General features: G+C 41.3%; 1 protein-coding gene across 2 annotated transcripts in view; it reads left to right on the plus strand.

The window, feature by feature from the left end:
* The window catches only part of GLP2R (glucagon like peptide 2 receptor), a 154746-nt gene that overhangs the window by 95190 nt on the left and 40413 nt on the right, over window positions 1–19143 (plus strand). Inside the window, exons 3-6 of one of the 2 annotated variants that reach the window (XM_083145525.1) lie at window positions 1803–1907; window positions 5426–5464; window positions 8970–9091; window positions 15610–15716. In XM_083145525.1, coding sequence (XP_083001651.1) covers window positions 1803–1907; window positions 5426–5464; window positions 8970–9091; window positions 15610–15716 — 373 coding nt within the window. The remainder of the gene's footprint in view (window positions 1–1802; window positions 1908–5425; window positions 5465–8969; window positions 9092–15609; window positions 15717–19143) is intronic. The other variant, XM_083145526.1, reaches the window with a different exon arrangement.

Consider the following 19143-nt stretch of genomic DNA (forward strand, 5'->3'; position numbering starts at 1 on the left):
ATTCTCATAAACAACTGATAATCACATAATGATAACCATCTCCTAAAAATTTTATAATTATATTACTGTTTAGGTACTGGACACCACATATGCAAACAGTCTAACCACAAAGAATGTGATAAATGTAAATGGCACACTATCTAAACTTTTTTTTCCCATATGACCTTTTATGTCTTACTGTTAAAATATACAGAAGAAACCCTTTATACAATTTTACTTTGAACTGTGGCAGTTATACCACTGACCACAGAGGACTGCTGACACTTGTTATGTAGCTGAATGCAGTCTTTCAAGCTTTATTGGGCTTATTAAGCCACCAGTTCATCTCATTGATTACTTTTCAATTTATTGTGCCTCCTAAGCCATACTTTCCTGACACTGTCCAAAGAAACTTGTATATATCCATTTATCTCACTAATTATATTTCATGGTTACCACTGATGAAGTCCAGAAGGGATGAAACGCATAGGGTGTTTCGGGTGTTTGTATCCGTAAGCTATGATGGGTATTCCTACACTTTTTATGTAAGTCATTTTATGTATTATTGTAAATGTATGTCATTATATCAAAATTTGTAAGTCATCCAACTTTATACTTTTGGCACATTTCTGCCATCAACAGAGAAGATTGACCACAAATTATAAAGTCATCCCACTGTCTTCGAACCATAGACACTGTATATGGACACTTGTTTTCCATCTGGACAATGTTAGCACCATCCAATACTGTTTTTTTCGCGCCTCTCTCTCTCTCTCTCTCTCTCTCTCTCTCTCTCTCTCTCTATATATATATATATATATATATATATATATATACATATATATATAAATAAACAACTTCCAGTTGCCTGGCACTCAGCCCCTCCATGGGATATCTTGCTCTGTTGCCCTCTACCAGGGCTGTGTGCCCCAGGTACACCATCCAGGGAAATGACACTTAGTAAAGGTGAACAAGCGTGAACTTTACTTATCAACAGTTTCGCGTTTTACACACCTTCATCAGGACCCGGAAACTGTTGACCAGTAAAGTTCACACTTGTTCACCTTTTCAAAGTCTCTGAGTGCCGCTGCATTTCCCTGGATGGTATATATATATATATATATATATATATATATAGTTTCATGTGAAGACCGCACTCGCACTTAAAGTTGAGATACCGTGGGGTGCCAGATAAAGGAGATGCGTATAAAACGAATATCCAATTATAGTCCGGGGTGTGTCCACACCTATGTAGGTGTAGAGTATCCGGCACTCTCCTATTTACAAGTCCAAACAAATTTGGTAAAATCCAAAAATATGATTTTTAATTTTCACACGTAGTCACATTGGAGCAGAAGGGAAAGCCCTGGGTGACCGCAGCAGCTGCTCCGGTCACCCAGGGCTTTCCCTTCTGCTTCCCCGTTGATTTTGTTGTACCACAGGAATTTTAGCCTCTTGAGAAAGATCGAAAGATCGAAACGTCGGGGCATATTCTATATATACCTGTGTACTGATCCAATGTGACTACGTGTGAAAATTAAAAATCATATTTTTGGATTTTACCAAATTTGTTTGGACTTGTAAATAGGAGAGTGCCGGATACTCTACACCTACATAGGTGTGGACACACCCCGGACTATATATATATATATATATATATATATATATATATATATACACAGTATAGTGTATAACCTGTAACATCAATAGAATACTTTGGAGGTGAGCTTATTATCTATCTATCTATCTATCTATCTATCTATCCGTTCTATGACTGCTGATTAGATAATGTGGATAAATGACCATATTCTATTTTATTTCAGGTGTATATTGTAACGGAACATTTGATCAGTTTGCTTGCTGGCCATTTTCCTCCCCAGGAAATATATCGGTTCCCTGTCCATGGTATCTACCTATGATGCATGAAGGTATTGAATCCAAACTGTGATCTAACTTGCTGTTATAGTACATACTGTAATAAGCATTGTGTAATTGTGTCCCATTTGACACTTATTTCCTTCTGTCCCCTTTGTATCATCTCAAGCAAAGTAATACCAAACTTTGACCTTTCTCTCTTAATTAACCTGTCTTTAAATCCATTACATATTGGGCTTGATTCAGACCTGCTTGCTGTGCTGCAAGTGTTCGGAGCCCAGTGAGTTTGTTAATGCCGCCCCACTGAATGCACTTCCTTGACCCTGTGCACGGCTACCATCAATTGATTTCCCCCCTGCTTGCAGCACAGAGTAAGTCTAGATTCACTCAGCGCTGCAATGACAGTGGGGAGAAGGAAGCCGCTGATGACAACAGTGAACCTCAGTTCCAATGGCCAGGGAACATCTAGACAACATTTTTGTTGGTAAGCTGCTCAATCAGAGGTGTCATTCAGGTGCCAAAAGGGAGGGGTAATTCTGTCTAGGAAAAAAAAACACTTTGTATCCCAATTGCACACTGAGTGAGAAAATAACTACATATTAATCAGATAATACAGAGATCTTGGTTGCATATATCTGCAGATATAGGGCTAAACCCCCAGGCCGTACGTCAATACCTCTCTGTCACTGGGGGTCCCTAATACTGAGTATGGGTCTGGGGTGTGGGCCCCCAACATGCCGACACAGGCTGAGTACTCCAGGCCAGAACACAAATGAAAATTAGTAAGGGTTAATAAGAAGCACATAAGTGCTATGTAAGAAGTGAAGGTGGGATTAAAATACAAATATATACAATGTCATAGGAAAAATAAGTGTTAATAAAGTGTTAGGGTGTGCTAACCTGGAGCAGACCAGCCCTACCAACACAGGGAGCACCACATTCCCAAACCCATCCCATAAGCAATAACATATATGTCTGGGCTTAATAGCCCAGTGTAAGGCCACATGATAATGGCGTATAATGTCTGAGAGGCACCTTACCTGGAGATACCCCTGGCTTCTCCAATGGCACTCAGGTGTCAGCAATCCCTCCTAATGCTGACCCATCTATGCCTCTCAACTGCACAACACTTTTGTTGGTAAGCTGCTCAATCAGAGGTGTGTCACTCAGGTGCCAAAATGGAGGGGTAATTCTGTCTAGGAAAAAAAAAACACTTTGTATCCCAATTGCACACTGAGTGAGAAAATAACTACATATTAATCAGATAATACAGAGATCTTGGTTGCATATATCTGCAGATATAGGGCTAAGCCCCCAGGCCGTACGTCAAGGCCTCTCTGTCACTGGGGGTCACTGGGGGTCCCTAATACTAAAACATCTAGACAAAGCCAGTGGCTCTTCCCCAAATGCCCACAGGGTGTCAATCTCATTTCAAGCAGCTAACAAAGGCTAGCCTTCGCTCGCTGCCTTATTATTATTATTATTATAATTTTATTTATAAGGCGCCACAAATGCTTCACAGCGCTGTACAAAGGAACAATACAGGGAGACAAAACTTGGCATAACATTGAATAATTAACAAAAACAGAGTACAAGTAAAGAGCGCCACAGTTCAATACACATTACAGCTTGAATATAAGTAGTGAGGACTCAATAAACATACAACTAGAGGCTTGAGGCCAATGATGGAGATGAGTATGCAGACAAAGATGCAGAGTGTTTGAGTATAGGAGAGCTGTGAGTGAAATGTGAAGAGAAGTGGGCTTTGACAACAGGAGGGAAGAGGGCAGACAGCATGCACAGTCATTCTGGATAATCGCTTGGACTGCGAACACGCAGCCTGGCGAACGGGACTGAATCAGGTACATTGTCACATTGCCAACCTTTCCATTGTATACTTTTTTACTAACCATTACATTGTTAAATGTGTTTCCTGTAAGCTCTCTTGCTGCATACTTGCTACAGCTTCACGCACTCCAAATAGTGCTTCTGATCCACTTACTTTCCTTCTTTCCCACGTGTCGCAACACTAAAACTTCCTGTTTTACACTCAAATCATTCTACCCTATGAAGACTAGAGCCTGATTCTGATTTGGGTATAGATCCTCAGTCACGCGATTCGGTGTGCTTGTGCACTGTGGTGGTAGAGAGCATACTTTGGCATGGACGTGCAATGGAACTGCACCTAAGCAACACACTTGTCACCTGCTGTGTCATCGATAATGTATCTGTAATTATACTACCCACATAAACAACCAAACCTGTAACCTACTATATACCACCCTACTAAACAACAACTAGATGGCTTCCTACAACTATATGCCCTTAACTATCGCCTAACCTAATACAAACAGCTAGTATAAATTATCAACTTGGTGTGGTGAATTGTATAAATTACTCCCCCCCTGTTCTGCAAATTCTCCAAAATGTCAAATAACCTAACCATTATGCATTAAATTTGACAGATGCGAGACAACAGTATACACATAAATGTCTTATTCAAATAAAATACTATGGAGACAGTAATACCAGGGAGTGGTGTTCACCTGTACAATTACTGTTTGTCAAATTGTGAAGGATAGGTAGCCCCTATACCCTTTCAAGTCCCAGGCCCCAACAAGGTAGAGGAGCCAGACAAGTCCCTGCCACATAGGTCCTCACATTCCATCATTTATCCTTCCAATCATTTACTTGATGGAGCTTAGTATTGTTATAATAGGTTCTAGTTGCCTTTTTTAGCTTGAAATTAGCACCTAATGTAATGTACCTGTAATGTACCAGGCACTCGGGGTCTACTGCTGGCCTATAATACAGTGCTTTATTATGGTCTAATGCCCTGGGCCTGCCCTTAATGGGCCTCTTAAGTTTGGGGCCTAACGCTCTAGGCCTCAGGCCTACAGGCTTTGGCCTAGTACCTGCCTGCAACAGGCCCTATAATTCAGGGCCTAATGTTTTAGGCCTTGGACCTAGAACCTGCTTACATCCCTAGTGGTCTAGGGGGAACACTCGTGGCTCCACACTGGTACCCTACCTGCTCTGAGGTCTTTATTAAACTTCACCTGGTTGGCAGCAGCCTTTATACGTTCTTTGATGGTGGCTGGCTTGTCCCCATCACTTCCAGCTGTTTCTTATTTTTTTGTTTTCATTCAATTTGCTGCTCACCATCTTGTGTTGGCTGGCAGGGTGATGACATAGTGAGTCAGGACTGGGATGCACACAACACTTTTTTCAAAAGGAATGCAGAAAGCCTGGATTGGACTTCTTTTGATGCAGGCATCTAACTATATTAGGGTGAGTGTAACCAGAGGATATATAGCCTCTGTGAAGTTTCAGATGGCCCATTATCATTGCTTCTCCTCTACTCTGGTCATGCATCCTATGCACGAATCCAAGATTTTGCCCATGCTGCTACTTGTTACCTGTGCTCTGTTTTTCTGTTACTGCAATGCTAAGTTCTGTAAAACCACTTTTGGCACATTATGACCAAAACATAATACTACTAATAAAAATAATACTAATCTGGTGTACTTACCACTAATACAGTCTTTTTTTTATTCTCATTTTTTCCAAGAGGACAAAAATTGGTTTAATACAACTACCAGAATAACAGGTGAAGTTTAACTTTTAAAGTCTTTTAACTTCTGTAAGAGGCTTGTTCAACATACTGTGCTTGTAGGTAGTCCCGGAACTCTGTTTCTGATTTAAACAATTTTCAAGAGACCTTCAGGGGTGATGTTCTGTTGCATTCCCTAAAAATAGCCCTGCTAACAGCACTAGGGGATCAATCTTTTTATTTGTTTTGTGTTGGATAGTAGTGCTCCCGAGTGTGTGGACTGAGCTGCAGGTAGTGGCGCAAGTTACACTATCCTACTTTCTATTGAGGTGCACAGTACTGTCAATGTAATTCCAACCCCACAAAACCTAAAACACAAAGAACTGGATGCATAACCACAAGGAGTACATATCAGGGTATGCATTGCTTACAGAGTTCTCTTTTACTGAACTGCATCCTGCTCTCCCTAAAATGTTTCCTTTTTCATGGCACTCAGGCTTTCCCCCAACTGAGCCCTAGCTTTTCCATAATGTGTACCTCTGTATTTCCCCAATTGGTTTTATTTCTTTCCACTTTTTGCTTATGTTTTCCCTTTGTGTGTCCCCGGGACTCAGCATTAGGTATCACTCTTCTTCTAAGCCCACATACAGGTTCCCATTGGATAGGTGTCTGGGTGCGGGCTTTGAAGGAGAGTGGAGCCAATTGCACTCTCCGGGGTGCTTCGGCGGACGAGATAGACACATTGCTGCTGATCCATGGGACATTAAGCCAGCACATAGGTTAAATACATATGCTTCAAAAGTGATCTCCTAAATGCCATGTTAGAGGCTGTGTTTGAAAATTGATAGTAAGGGGCTGACTGGCTGGTAGTTTATCACTTTCCACTTTATCACTTTTTGAAGCTTAGTACATCTGGCCTTACGTATGGAAATTTGTGCATACCGGCTCCCCCCTGCATGATGTGGTATAAGCCGCAGCCTGGGGGCTGTAGCCACCACTGTACCTGCCTACTTTTCTTTGCTTTGCTCCAGGAGAAGCCCAAAGAGTAGAAACAGCTGGGAGATGTGGGGGGCGGGTCTCTGACATAACCAACTCCCATCCCACCTCTTCAAAGTTCCTCAGTTGCATCAATTAAGCTCTGCCCCCTCCCCATTTTGTGTGTTTGCTCTCCATCATGTTCGCTTCACTTGAAGTTGGGTGGGACATCTGCTTGCTCTACTGAGGGCACTACCTGAAGAATCAGGAATCTCCTGCAACTCCCGGGAGAGTAGGCAAATAAACCCCAGAATATGTCTCACTATTTTAGCACATAGGGTAGATATAATTTACTTACACCAAAGATCTGAAGCTTTTCAGTATCACATCCATATTGTTTGTTTCGTGTTTATTAGCATTTAATATCCAAAGACATACAGTAAATTCTATACACATGAGAACAAACTTTTCAGCTCCCAACTGCAACATAAGACAAAGCTTAATTATATTTACAAATATCTCCGCAAAGTAAATCCTACATTTATGGTAAAGATTATGTGACTTCACAGATGTTAATGCAGTTATTTTATCTTTTTGTTTCCAGAGGGCTTTAGCCATGAATGTGTATTTTTAAATAATTCTAAATACAATATACAGAGTATATAAATATAATGTGTTTGATCTTTTCTAACATAATATATTTATGATATTGTTACCATAACATACAAGAGGATGCTTTAAAGCTGTTCTTTTTTTAACATGAAATGCATAAAATGCTTTAAAGCGGCAATCAGTTAAAAGGCAAATCCAACCTGGGGCCAAATGTAATAGGGTGTGAGAATCAGAGAGTGAGAATTTTCCCATTTTTTTTTAAAGCGGCAATCATTTGCATTGAAAATAAAACAGGTTGATTTTGCCATGTAAATGATTGCCGCTTTAAAAAAATAATGGGAAAACTCTCCCACAATTTCTCAATTTCTGATTCTCACATGCTATTACATCTGGCCCCTGGTCTTTTAGATAATACCCCTTTAAAACATCAGGCAGAAACCTGCCGGCATCTTGATGATGTCTGCATTGTATAGGTGATTATATTTACCATCTAGTGCCCGAATCACAATAAAATAGCTGATCACAGTATATACGTCAAGCACTAACAGTGTGTCTAAGCAGACTTCTGCTCCCAATGTGGTAAGAGACTGGCACACCATTTATCAGCCTCTCCTTGGAGGTGGGCCAACAAAGTTGCTAAATTATCTTCTGTCTACAGTTAAATGGCTAAGAGTTGGTACTTAATAGGTACTGGTGACGTCTCCAAGACTTATTGGTTATGGATTGGTCATCATAGGAGATTATACTGGTAGAGATAACTAAACATATGCTATGCCAGCAGTGGGCAATCATCAGAGTGGAGACCCAGTGGAGGGTGGGGGCAGAGAGACCCTGCCATAAGTTTGGAAGGTTGGGACATTTAGAAATCTGAAAGTGACCTAGTCCCGCTGAACTGTGATTGGCCAATAAAGGAGGTGGAGAGAGGAGGGGGAAAGCATGAAGACAGTAGTCTTTCCTACTTTTCTACCATTTAGAACCCTCCTACACCATCAAGAGAGGGCAGATTTTGTTTTACGAACTGAAATGGAAAACAAAGCTTTCTGTGCTTTCACAAATAGCACTCACCATATTACAGTATGGTGATGCAATTGAGCCACTGAACAGGGGTGCCGCAGGAGAAGTCAGCACCTTCTCCATGGTAACCTGCTCTATAAAATAACCTGATGCAGAGAAAAGCCTTTTTTTTCCACAAGACAGGTCTTTTCTTAGCATTGTGAATAGATACCTACGTCAGTCCAATGTTACACCACTGAAGACATACATACCTGCTGTAGGTGACAGCTTCACCTTACTTTCATTACACAGTGTAGTATACTAATGTATTACAAGCAATTCTGTCTATACTACTATGAAATATACATACAGTATACCAGAAATATATACAGTAGGTGGCCTCAGACTTTCATCATATGTGTAAACGTTCTCAACTCCATACTGTCATATAGAGATATACTGCAGATAAGGTGTAATCATCATCATCATCATCATCATCATTTATTTTATTTAGAGAGCTCAGAGAATAAAAAATACATTGTACCGAGAATAATACTATTAATTGAAACACAATACATTGCCGTGGACAGTTGCTGGAGGGGCGAAGGCCTTAGGATGCTGGTTTTTTATTGGATTTGAATTCATTTTCACCTGGTACTACTATATGTAAACATTTCCAACGTTTCCAAAAACAGTAGAACAGTAATTATTATTGCTTCTACTACACTGTAAGATGGCTACAAACTCAGGCACGTCACTGACACGGCACTCCCCCTAAACGGCCGTGTTCCACCCACAGATGCCTGCTTCCTGTTAAATGTGTTTTAGCTGCTTTTAGTTGTGTACTATTAACTCAGATATCAATTTCTGACTTAGTCCGTCGTGGGGATTTTATTATGAATATAAATGTGATGGAAGAAAATTATAAGCAAATCATTAATTTTAATTGTAATGTGCATTTTGAGACTCTGTTTAATTTTAGGAAGCACTGGGTACACCTACAGATACTGCACTGACAAGGGTATTTGGCAGACGAAAGAGAACTCAACAGATATCTGGCGGGATAGCACGGAATGTACTGTGAATAATCACTTCAAACAAAATGTGAGTTTGATTTATTTCCATCACTCTTTACTCTTAATCCACTGGGATCACTTGGATTTATAGATGTACTGTAGTTCCAGATTTTAACTAAATACAGTACAAATTCCTGCAATATACAAAGTTGCAGTGAGATAATTGTCAGCGGGCTTCTAACTTTCCATAAACATATATATATATATATATATATATATATATATATATACACTTACAAGTAATGGCACTCAACCAGTCTCGTGGTATACAGCTTGCCTGTGGGTGCTGATAAAGGAGATGCATCCAATGAATAGCAATGCGTGGGGATGTCAACACTCGCAGGTCAGTAATCAACACAAAGTACAGTAAGTAGACATGGTGGCGTGTATATATATATATATATATATATATATGTGTTAGAGAGAGAGAGGGAGAGAGAGATATCCAGGAAGGCACATTTATCACCATATAATATCGGGTGTACCACACATCTTCACTCTGTGTGCTTATAAATATATAATAAACCAAAAGCATACACATTATTTTCAGAAGACTGTTCAAAGTCAGACTTAACACTAACGTTTAAATGACAAACTAACTCCCTATGCCTGAGAAATGAGCTGGTTTGTCTCTAAAAAGTCCCACTTCCTGTAAACCACATGAGGGACTTCTGATTTAATATGTATAAGCCAGTATAGGCAGGGCTAAGAATGCACTGGAACCACTAAAGGATGGTTCCCCTGGGATCAGCAGGGTTGATTACAGCTGGCACTATGCGTCACCTGGAAATCAGCATGCCGGCACACTCCTAAGCCTGTCCATGGATTCCCATTGTCTAGCTTCCCAGGAGACCAGGGGCAGGCTCAGCAGTTTGTGAAGCATGCCCCTTGCACATGGTTGGAGCCACAGCCACCTATCCTGACAGCCATTCACTGTCTGGAGCCAGGCTTGTAGGCTGATAGACAATGTAGCCTGTCTGCTCTGCTTATGTGACCACCACCCACACCTGCATTCAGGCCCCTAGAATTATGGAGCTGTTAAAACAGTTGAATCAAATTAGCTTTTGCCAGTTGTGCTACCATCCCCACCAGCAGCACTGTGCAGCTGTGCAGCAGTAGCCGGCTCATTTCCTGTGGTGACTAATATGTCACGAACGCCATGTTGCCTACCCGCATGGAGTGCCCATTCGCCTGCCAGTGTCCACAGATCCTCCATGCTGGACCTCCATGCTACTGCTCTGTGCTGGACCTCCACAAACTGCTGCTCCGTGTTGGACTTCAATGCTACTGCTCTGTTATGAATAGTTTGGTTTTGCTTTTTCACCCAAGGTGTCGGGACACAGAGCATAGCTCTGTCACCAAAACCCATGAAGCCCTGCCCCAGTATTTTGATTGGCCCACAGACCAATCATTCAAAGAAAATGGATGTCCATCGATATGTGAAAACATCTCTGGTCATCCATTGAATATGTATACACTATCGATGGCCAGTTGCACTTTTGCTATTGATGTTAACCATCGATGGCAAGGGCAATGATGGCCATCCCTAGTGTAGGTAAAGTATGGAATTACTGGAGAGGGTCAATGTGTTTGTGCTATTGTGGGGGCCAATGTACTACTGTGGAGGCCACTGTTTTTGTGCTATTGTGGGGGCCACTGTGTCTCTGCTACTGTAGGGCCACTGTGTTTTGTTTCATCACTGGGGGGTTATTTGTGTGTTTTCACGTGGGCCACCATGGTAAGTTTAAAGTCTTGTCGGTGTCCGCGAGTTTAAAAATGTTGAAAATGTTATTTTGCAGCTTTTCCTGTAATGAAACTGAATTACTTTGAACACATTTTATTTATTAATAAACATGTATGGGCTTAAATGTGGATAAAGTTATGTTTGCATTCTTAGGCCCTCATTCTATTTTGCGGTGGCATGGGGGACCGATGGTGAAGCCGTGCACACCAAATGATTATCGGCCCGTACGCTAGCCTGCAAATGGATGTTTATGCAAAACACCTATTCGCAATGCGGCAGGTACATTCGCTGTGCTGTCAGGGGTGGGCATTCGCATGCCCAGTGGGCGGCGTTACAAGGCTTGCTAAGCAGAAAATTAACGCTGCTTCGCAGGCCAACCAGAATGTGTGTGCATCCACGTGCAAATAATTGCATTCCAAGGTTTTATTCACCATACACATACAGATGTTTCATTATGGTATTTATTATGGTCTTAATATTTTATGAAGAATGAGGCTTTAACCGGGCCCTGGGCACCCGTGCTTTGTGCCTATACATTAACATGGCCCTGAGAATAGGCTATATATGATATGTTCATAGATTTAGTTTTATCTTAACCTTTTATTATCTTGTTTATATGCACATATTTCATTTTGTGCGTGTATATATCTATATCTATCTATCTATCTATCTATCTATATATATATATATATATATATATATATATATATATATATATATAAAGTAAAGTACAGCTGGTCCGGCACTCACTCCTGTTCCAATTGCTGCGCCCGGTGCCCTCACTGATAGAGGGATTGGTAGTATACACAGTGTGCGGCACTCGTAGCGAATAATCAAGCAGAGTCAAAAGTCGTCTATTAAATATTAATTAAATATTAAAATAGACGACTTTTGACTCTGCTTGATTATTCGCTACGAGTGCCGCACACTGTGTATACTATATATATATATATATATATATATATATATATATATATATATATATATATAGGTTCAGGAAAGAATCACGGCACTCCAGGGAGATTTTCAAAGTGTATATTGAAGAAAAAACCACACCAACGTTTCGGAGCTTGACGCTCCTTTTTCAAGGTGAAAACAGTGTAACCTTGAAAAAGGAGCGTCAAGCTCCGAAACATTGGTGTGGTTTTTTCTTCAATATACACTTTAAAAATCTCCCTGGCGTGCCGTGATTCTTTCCTGAACCTACAAATCTATCCTTCAAGGGCACCGGGGTACCGTGACCGCCGCTGGGAGAGTGCCAGGCCGCCATCCCCCATATATATATATATATATATATAGAGAAAATGGCAATAAGGCGTCACTCGGAGACTGCATAAAGTTTCAAAGCTTTATTGTGGTGACCGACACCAGTGTTTCGAGCTTTATGCTCGTCCTCAGGGTACCCTGAGGACGAGCATAAAGCTCGAAACACTGGTGTCGGTCACCACAATAAAGCTTTGAAACTTTATGCAGTCTCCGAGTGACGCCTTATTGCCATTTTCTCTACATTTGGTCTCAGTACCTGGGAAGGCACCGGAGCAAGTACAGCTGATTCTTTGGTGGAGTGCCGGATTTCTTCTGTTGCTATATATATATATATATATATATATATATATATATATATATATATATAGCTGGAATAGTTTTCTGTATTAACAGTTGTTTGTAATCACACACTTCATCAGGGGGAACAAATCTCCTTAAATTTTCTGATCATACAGGCCTGATTAAAAGCCTTAAAGCCTCAATTTATCGGAAATCTATGTCGGTATCTCCAACAAAGAACACAACTTAATTAATTGGCCTTTTTCTGTTATATAAAGTTGTGTCGTATGACTACCTCCATGGGCTTTAGTTGAAAAAGTATGTCTTAGAAGACAATTTGTATGGACACAATTGGAAACTGGGTGGCTCCCAGCACCATCCTAGGAAAAATAGATCCACCAAAAAGACCTTAAGCTCGGTGAAGTGATAAAGTGTCTGATTTTTATCACTGACCAATCAGCTCCTACCTGTCATTTTTCAAACCAAGCCTGTAAATTCACAGGTAGGAGCTGATTGGCCGGTGATAAAAACCAGACAGTTTATCACTTCACCGAGCTTAATAAGGGGGCGAGTCTCTAACACAGAAATGCGGTAAAAACCCCGTTATCGGGTTTTTACCGCATTTCTGTATGTTCTGTCCCCCCTCCGCAGTGTCACCATTGCGGAGGGAATCGACAGCAAAAGCTGGAGATTCCCTGCATAAGCCTATGGGCTTCTTACCGCAGCGCTGTGAGGGATCTGTGCTCTGCACATGCGCAGATGGACTCCCGGGTCACATGCCAATTCAGAGTAATGGCCATATGCACTAATCATCAAAAGTGGTAAAATGGAGAGTGATAACCAACCAATCAGCTCCTGCCTGACATTGGCATGGCAGGTAAGAGCTGATTGGCTGGCTGTTTATCACTCTCCATTTTATTACTTTTGAAGCTTAGTGCAACTGGCGCTAAATTGGCTTAAAAAACTGTGTTCACAATTCAATAAAGACTGCACTGAGGAGAAACACAGCACCCAATGTGTTTATTCCACACCTTTACATTAATTTTGAACTTCTTCTTAACTACAGTATACAGCTGTCATACATATTTCCTGCTGTTTACATTCAAACAGATACATTCCAAGTATGGAATGTTCCATAATAACAAAGTTATGGAAACTCAATTATGAATTTCAGGATTTGAACAGTTCTCCAATCTGTTTATGAAAATCTTAAATACAGTGATCTAGTTGTCTAAAATATAATACAATCTCTACAACATGAGAACAATATTTTCAAGGTCCCTGATTTGTCAATCAGATTCTAGCTATTATCTTCTGGAAGGTGCTGGGTAAAGGAAAAGTAGAATCTTATTGGTAGTTATGGGCAACTTATCCACTTCTAAAAACCTGCAGTTTAATAAATAGGGAATCCGGATGGCTGACAGACAATGGGGCAACCAACAGTGGCGTAACTATGGTGTGGCAGCCCCAGCAGTGGCTTGGGGGAGCTAACGGTCTCGGGGCACACTGAAAAATACCTGCTGTCCGGTACTAATACACAGTTTGCTGTCACTCAATGGTAATGGGCGGCGGTGGCTGTCTACTGTAGCTGTGTACCGTAGGTGACAGCCCACCCTCCTCCCTTTACATGGCACCACACAGTGGCCCAGGTAACCAGTCTGCACCATTGTCATGTTTTACTGAAGAAGGGGGGGGGGATTTTTATGGCAGGGGGGAGCTAAATTTATAGTTATGCCACTGGCAACCAATGAGAATCTACCACAAGAAGAAAAGAAGACAAGATCACTTTCACACACAATAACACTCACAGAAATTGCAAAACAACTTCCCACAACTCACAAAAAGCTCACCAACTTCACAACACTCCTCTTACTATACCCAGGTTTGGGACATTACATTTATATGTCTGTGCCAAGACAATCCCACAAATGACACTTTCAACCAAAAAGGCACAGCCTGTGCTGAATCTTCAAGGTTTTTTAAGTTTCAATTAATGATTAGGCATTTAGGCAATATGAACCACAGCAACATTCTGCCATGTTCTGTAGAGTTGTAAAATATGGACGGAAAACAAGGATGAAAAATATAAATGGTTACAAATACATACACCACAAGAAAATACTAATTACAGATACTCAGCAGCTTAATAACCATTGTATCCGAATTTAAAAAGAAAATACAAAAACATGAACAATGTCATTCGAGATTGATCTTGGATGACATTGAATGTAAGTTTAGAAAATTTACCGCTTATAATTGGAGTCCCAGTAAAACAGCATAAGGGCACCTGGGCTCACACAACAACATGCCCCAAGAGCAATGGAAAACTGACAATAGAAGTACAAGTACAATAGCAGATTGATAATCTGGTTCCAGAACATTGACACACATGTAAGGTAAGGTTTACATCAATTGAGACACTGCCAACTGAGGTCCAAAATAATTACACATGTACTTCTAGGTACAGAGAATAATGGTGGCTCTGAAACACTGCGCTTCTGTTGGCCACAAGTGAAAGTACATCTACTAGCTTTCGAAGCATTAGCTTCGAGCGGGCTTACTAGTATATGAACCTTGGTAGTATGGCACAGTGATAACTTGTTCACATAACAATGTTACACTGGCATCTGGGGACCAAGTACAATGACACACTGATACTTTTGGTATTTAAAAAAAAAAACAATGTGGTATTTACTGTAAGTCCAAAACTTATAGCACACTGACAGTTTTGGTTTCAAAAACAATAGTAAACCAACATATGTGTCCCCAAAAAAATGGCATCCTCACATGTAGAGTCTCTTTAGGATCAAAGAACAATATCAAAATGATACCTGGGTGGGAATATTTACTTAGATAGGAGTTTTATTTTACATAGAATGTTGCTGTGGGCAGCCAATCAGAATCTACTTCTTATTTATTTAGCACCTTCTAGAAGATTATAGATAGTATCTGATTGGTTGCCCATAGCAACATCCCATGTGAAATAGATCTCCCATCTTAGTAAATTTCCCCCTTGGTGTCCCAAAGCCATGGCATACCTAGCACTCCCGTCAGATATGCCAAAAAACTTCCAAATCAATGTCTGGCACTGTTGAGTTATGTCTCAAGTAGAGCGTCTTCTCTTTATATACACAAAAGCATCTATTTGCTATAGACAAGATGTACTGTACATATAAATGAAATGAAATAATTAGTAGAAACTATGCAAGGAGCATGAATTTTGTGTATATATAACTGTTTATATAATGTTGTTACAGGAGGAAGAACACGCAGTGCTCTCATTGTTAAAAATATGCTACACTATTGGGTACTCAATTTCGCTTGGGACTCTTATACTCGCCCTTTGTATCCTTCTCATGTTCAGGTTTGTACATCAAATGACACAGTAATGTTACTGCTTTAACTACTTGCCTTGTGTGGTTACATTGTTTGCGATCACACCAGGCTGTGTGTTATTTGACCTGGTCAAATACAATGGGACTAGTCAGAAACTGGTGTGGATTATTAGGTAGGTCTAATTCGCAGTGTCTAAGTCGCAATCGGTCGACACAGGAAAATTGGACATGGTGCATGCTGACATTGACAAAAGGTTGACACAAGTAAAAAGGGTGGCTTGGAAATGGTTGTGGCGGGAAAAGGTTGACACACATTTTATAAGGATTCTTTGGTGTCTATGTTGACATCTGTGCCTTGCTGCCTCTATGCCCACTTGGATCGTGAAGCAGTGGTGTAGCCTGAAATTTTGTGCCTCCCCATCAAAAATTCCCTGGCGCCCATTATAGTGGGCGTAACTAAGCTGGCTGCCACAGTGTAGTTATGCCACTGTTGTGAAGTAAGAATAAGTCGGTTAAAAAAATCATAACAACTTGTGTAGTCCTTTTCTTGCGTCAACCATTGACATGTCAACCTTTTGCTTGTGTTCACATTTTGTCAATGTTGACCTAGACCAGATTAGCCTTTTTCATGTGTCGATCTATTGCCTGCCAATAGTGGTCGACCTATTGACTGTCAACTTAGACCTATCGACCGGATACCATCAGAAACAGAGTGGTTGGTTGCCAGAAGGTATTCTACTGGCAATTCCCAGATAATACATAAGTAGCGACCAGTTTCAATTCAATTTGACAGAACAATGCACAGATTAATGAGCTGTCTTAAAAAATGTTTAAAAGTTAATATTAAAAAAAAATGGCGTGGCGTCCCCCCCACCAGAGCATAACCAGCCCCAGGCTCATTGAACCAGACCTGGTTTAAAAAATAAAAGAGTCAAAAAGCGTAGGAGTCCCCCGTATTTATGAAACCAGCCCCGGTGTCATGCCACAGTGACACTTTTTACTAAATACTGAACACTTTCATTTCTAAAAAAATCACACATGTCTAAAAAATCGCACATTATCATTACTAAAATTACTAAACTGAATGCGAATTCCGAGTTTGTCGTGGACACCCATAGAGGGAGAAAGGTACTTATGTATTATCTGGGCTCCCATGTTAAATGCACCCCATTTTTTCATACCCCTAGTATCCAACTACGCATGGAGTTGATTTTATATAGTGTGGCGAGCGCAGCGAGCCACCGTGCCCGAAGCGTGGCGAGCGCAGCGAGCCCCGCGAGGGGATGCGGTCTCATAAGAAAAACGGGAGACCAGATATTACATAAGTACCGGGAGAAATTGCCGGCACTGCGGCGGTCGGGATATTAACGTCGGTATTCCGAATGCCGGGATTCCGACCGCCGGGATTTTTACTCCATCCGGTCTGATGTATATTTTGTTACAATCAAAAAAATCAGGTAGGGGAAAGAACTTTTTTACGCCATTGTATAGTCATTAATATTATAAAACTGTAATTTTAAGATAAGATTTCATTCTATTCTTAGTGTAGTACATGGAACTATCATCTTTATCGGTCATTGGCATGGCAATTAACTGACATATTCTTGTATGAATGTCTCTTCGCATTACACATTACTGGCCCTTATGTGCGTCATATGGTATCCTTAGACAGTACTTAGATGATAGTGGAATTAGAGTAACCTATTAACTTAACAGTGAAATTATAACAGTAATTTGATACAGATCATTTGGATTTAATACAGCACAAGAGCACGGTTGCCAATATGTGTAAGTGTTCTCTCTCTCTGTCCAACTCTCAAGATGGTATTGGGCTAATGGATAAACTTAATGTTTCAAAAAGATATTCTTTAAACTATGTTATATCTAGCTGCAATACCATTGTACTTCATATAAAATAAGGCTGCTGCCTTAAAGTAATACAAATAAAAAAGATTAAAAGTCTAAAATAATTTAAAAAATGTCAATAAATATAGCAAATTATGTCACTACTGTACACATTGATATTTCATTCCTAAACCTGTTTTTCCATCTTTACTCCCCATCTTTACTCCCCTCTCATGTTAAAGCTGGCTATGCCAATAAACAAAATCAGCTTACAATCATTTTTTATTCATTCACTGCCTAAGCCATTTATCTGAAACAATTTAGCTGAATCATCAACCCCTTGTTTCCTAAATAACATATACTGTGTGCTATACCCATTTTACACCAAAATGCCAGGTCGCACCCGAGTTTTTGGATCCAGCTTCAACCAGGGTGCAACCCAGTGTTTGTAACGTTTTACACTGTCTACCCAGACAAATTTCGAATGCATCCCCCACCCTGGTGAAGGCGGTTCCTGAGCTGGCGCTTGGAGATGTCATCATCTCTAATTACCAGGACCGCCGATCACCACGCCGAGACCCGGACTGTGGAACTGGGGGCAAGCCCAGCACCAAGGTAAGCTGCTGGGCTGCCCCAGCCACCGTGAACCCCCCAGCCCCCATCAGCGAGGTGAATGGATGCCATACACAGGCATCCATTCACCTCCTCCCTGCCTCTACTGCTGTCTACAGAGTACAGCAGACAGTGTGCCCCAGGGCCGGACTGGCCATCTGGCACTTCTGGCAAATGCCAGAAGGGCCGATGGACAGGTGGGCCGAATTTGAGATCCGCTGGCGCAGGTTTGCAGGATGCCGGCGGCCATGTTTCCTAAGAAATATTCTCAAAGCCGCGGCTTAGGAAACATGGCAGCCGGCCTCCTGCACTGAGGACCTGAGGAATGCGAGCGCATGCGCGAGTCGCTAGAGTTCCGGGGTCAGGTCCTGCAAGAGCAGCGTCATGATGTACCCCGTCATTACGTTGCTTGCCTTCAAATTCCAGCCACTGTGGGTCTCTCTCTTTGGGGGCACTACTAGCCCGGGTAGCACAGGAGGGTTGAGAGCGGGAGCACCAAGGGTAAGATTTTATTGTTAACTAGCTGCTTTTATTCTCATCCCCACCGTCTCCCTTCTTCTGGCCTCCACGCTGCTGCAGCTTTAAAAATATTGTTCCTCTCCCCCTTCAACCTCCTCTGCTTCATTAGAATGGTTACTCTTCTAATTTTTTTATGTAGCATTGGGGAGGGGGGGGGGGGTGAACAATAACTGAAACAGGGGGAGAGGATCAATTTTTATGAAGCTGCAGCAGCGTGGAGACAGAGGAATAAATATGAAATCATCTTCACAGCCTCATCTGTAAAGGGGGAGAACAGGGCTTCTCTGAGAGAAGCCTGTGGTGTCCTGACTCCTCAGTTCTGCTATTGTGCAGGAGAAGCAGGCTTTGGTGTCCAGTTATTGTGCATGGGAAGCAGCCTGTGGTGTTGTTACTGTCCAGGGGGAGCAGCCTGTGGTGTCCATTTATTGTGCAGGGGGGGCAGCCTGTGGTGTTCTGTTATTGTGCAGGGGTGCAGCCTGT

This window comes from Crinia signifera, chromosome 6 (genome assembly GCF_055691185.1).
Source record: "Crinia signifera chromosome 6, ASM5569118v1, whole genome shotgun sequence".
NCBI classification, from domain to species: Eukaryota; Metazoa; Chordata; class Amphibia; order Anura; family Myobatrachidae; genus Crinia; species Crinia signifera.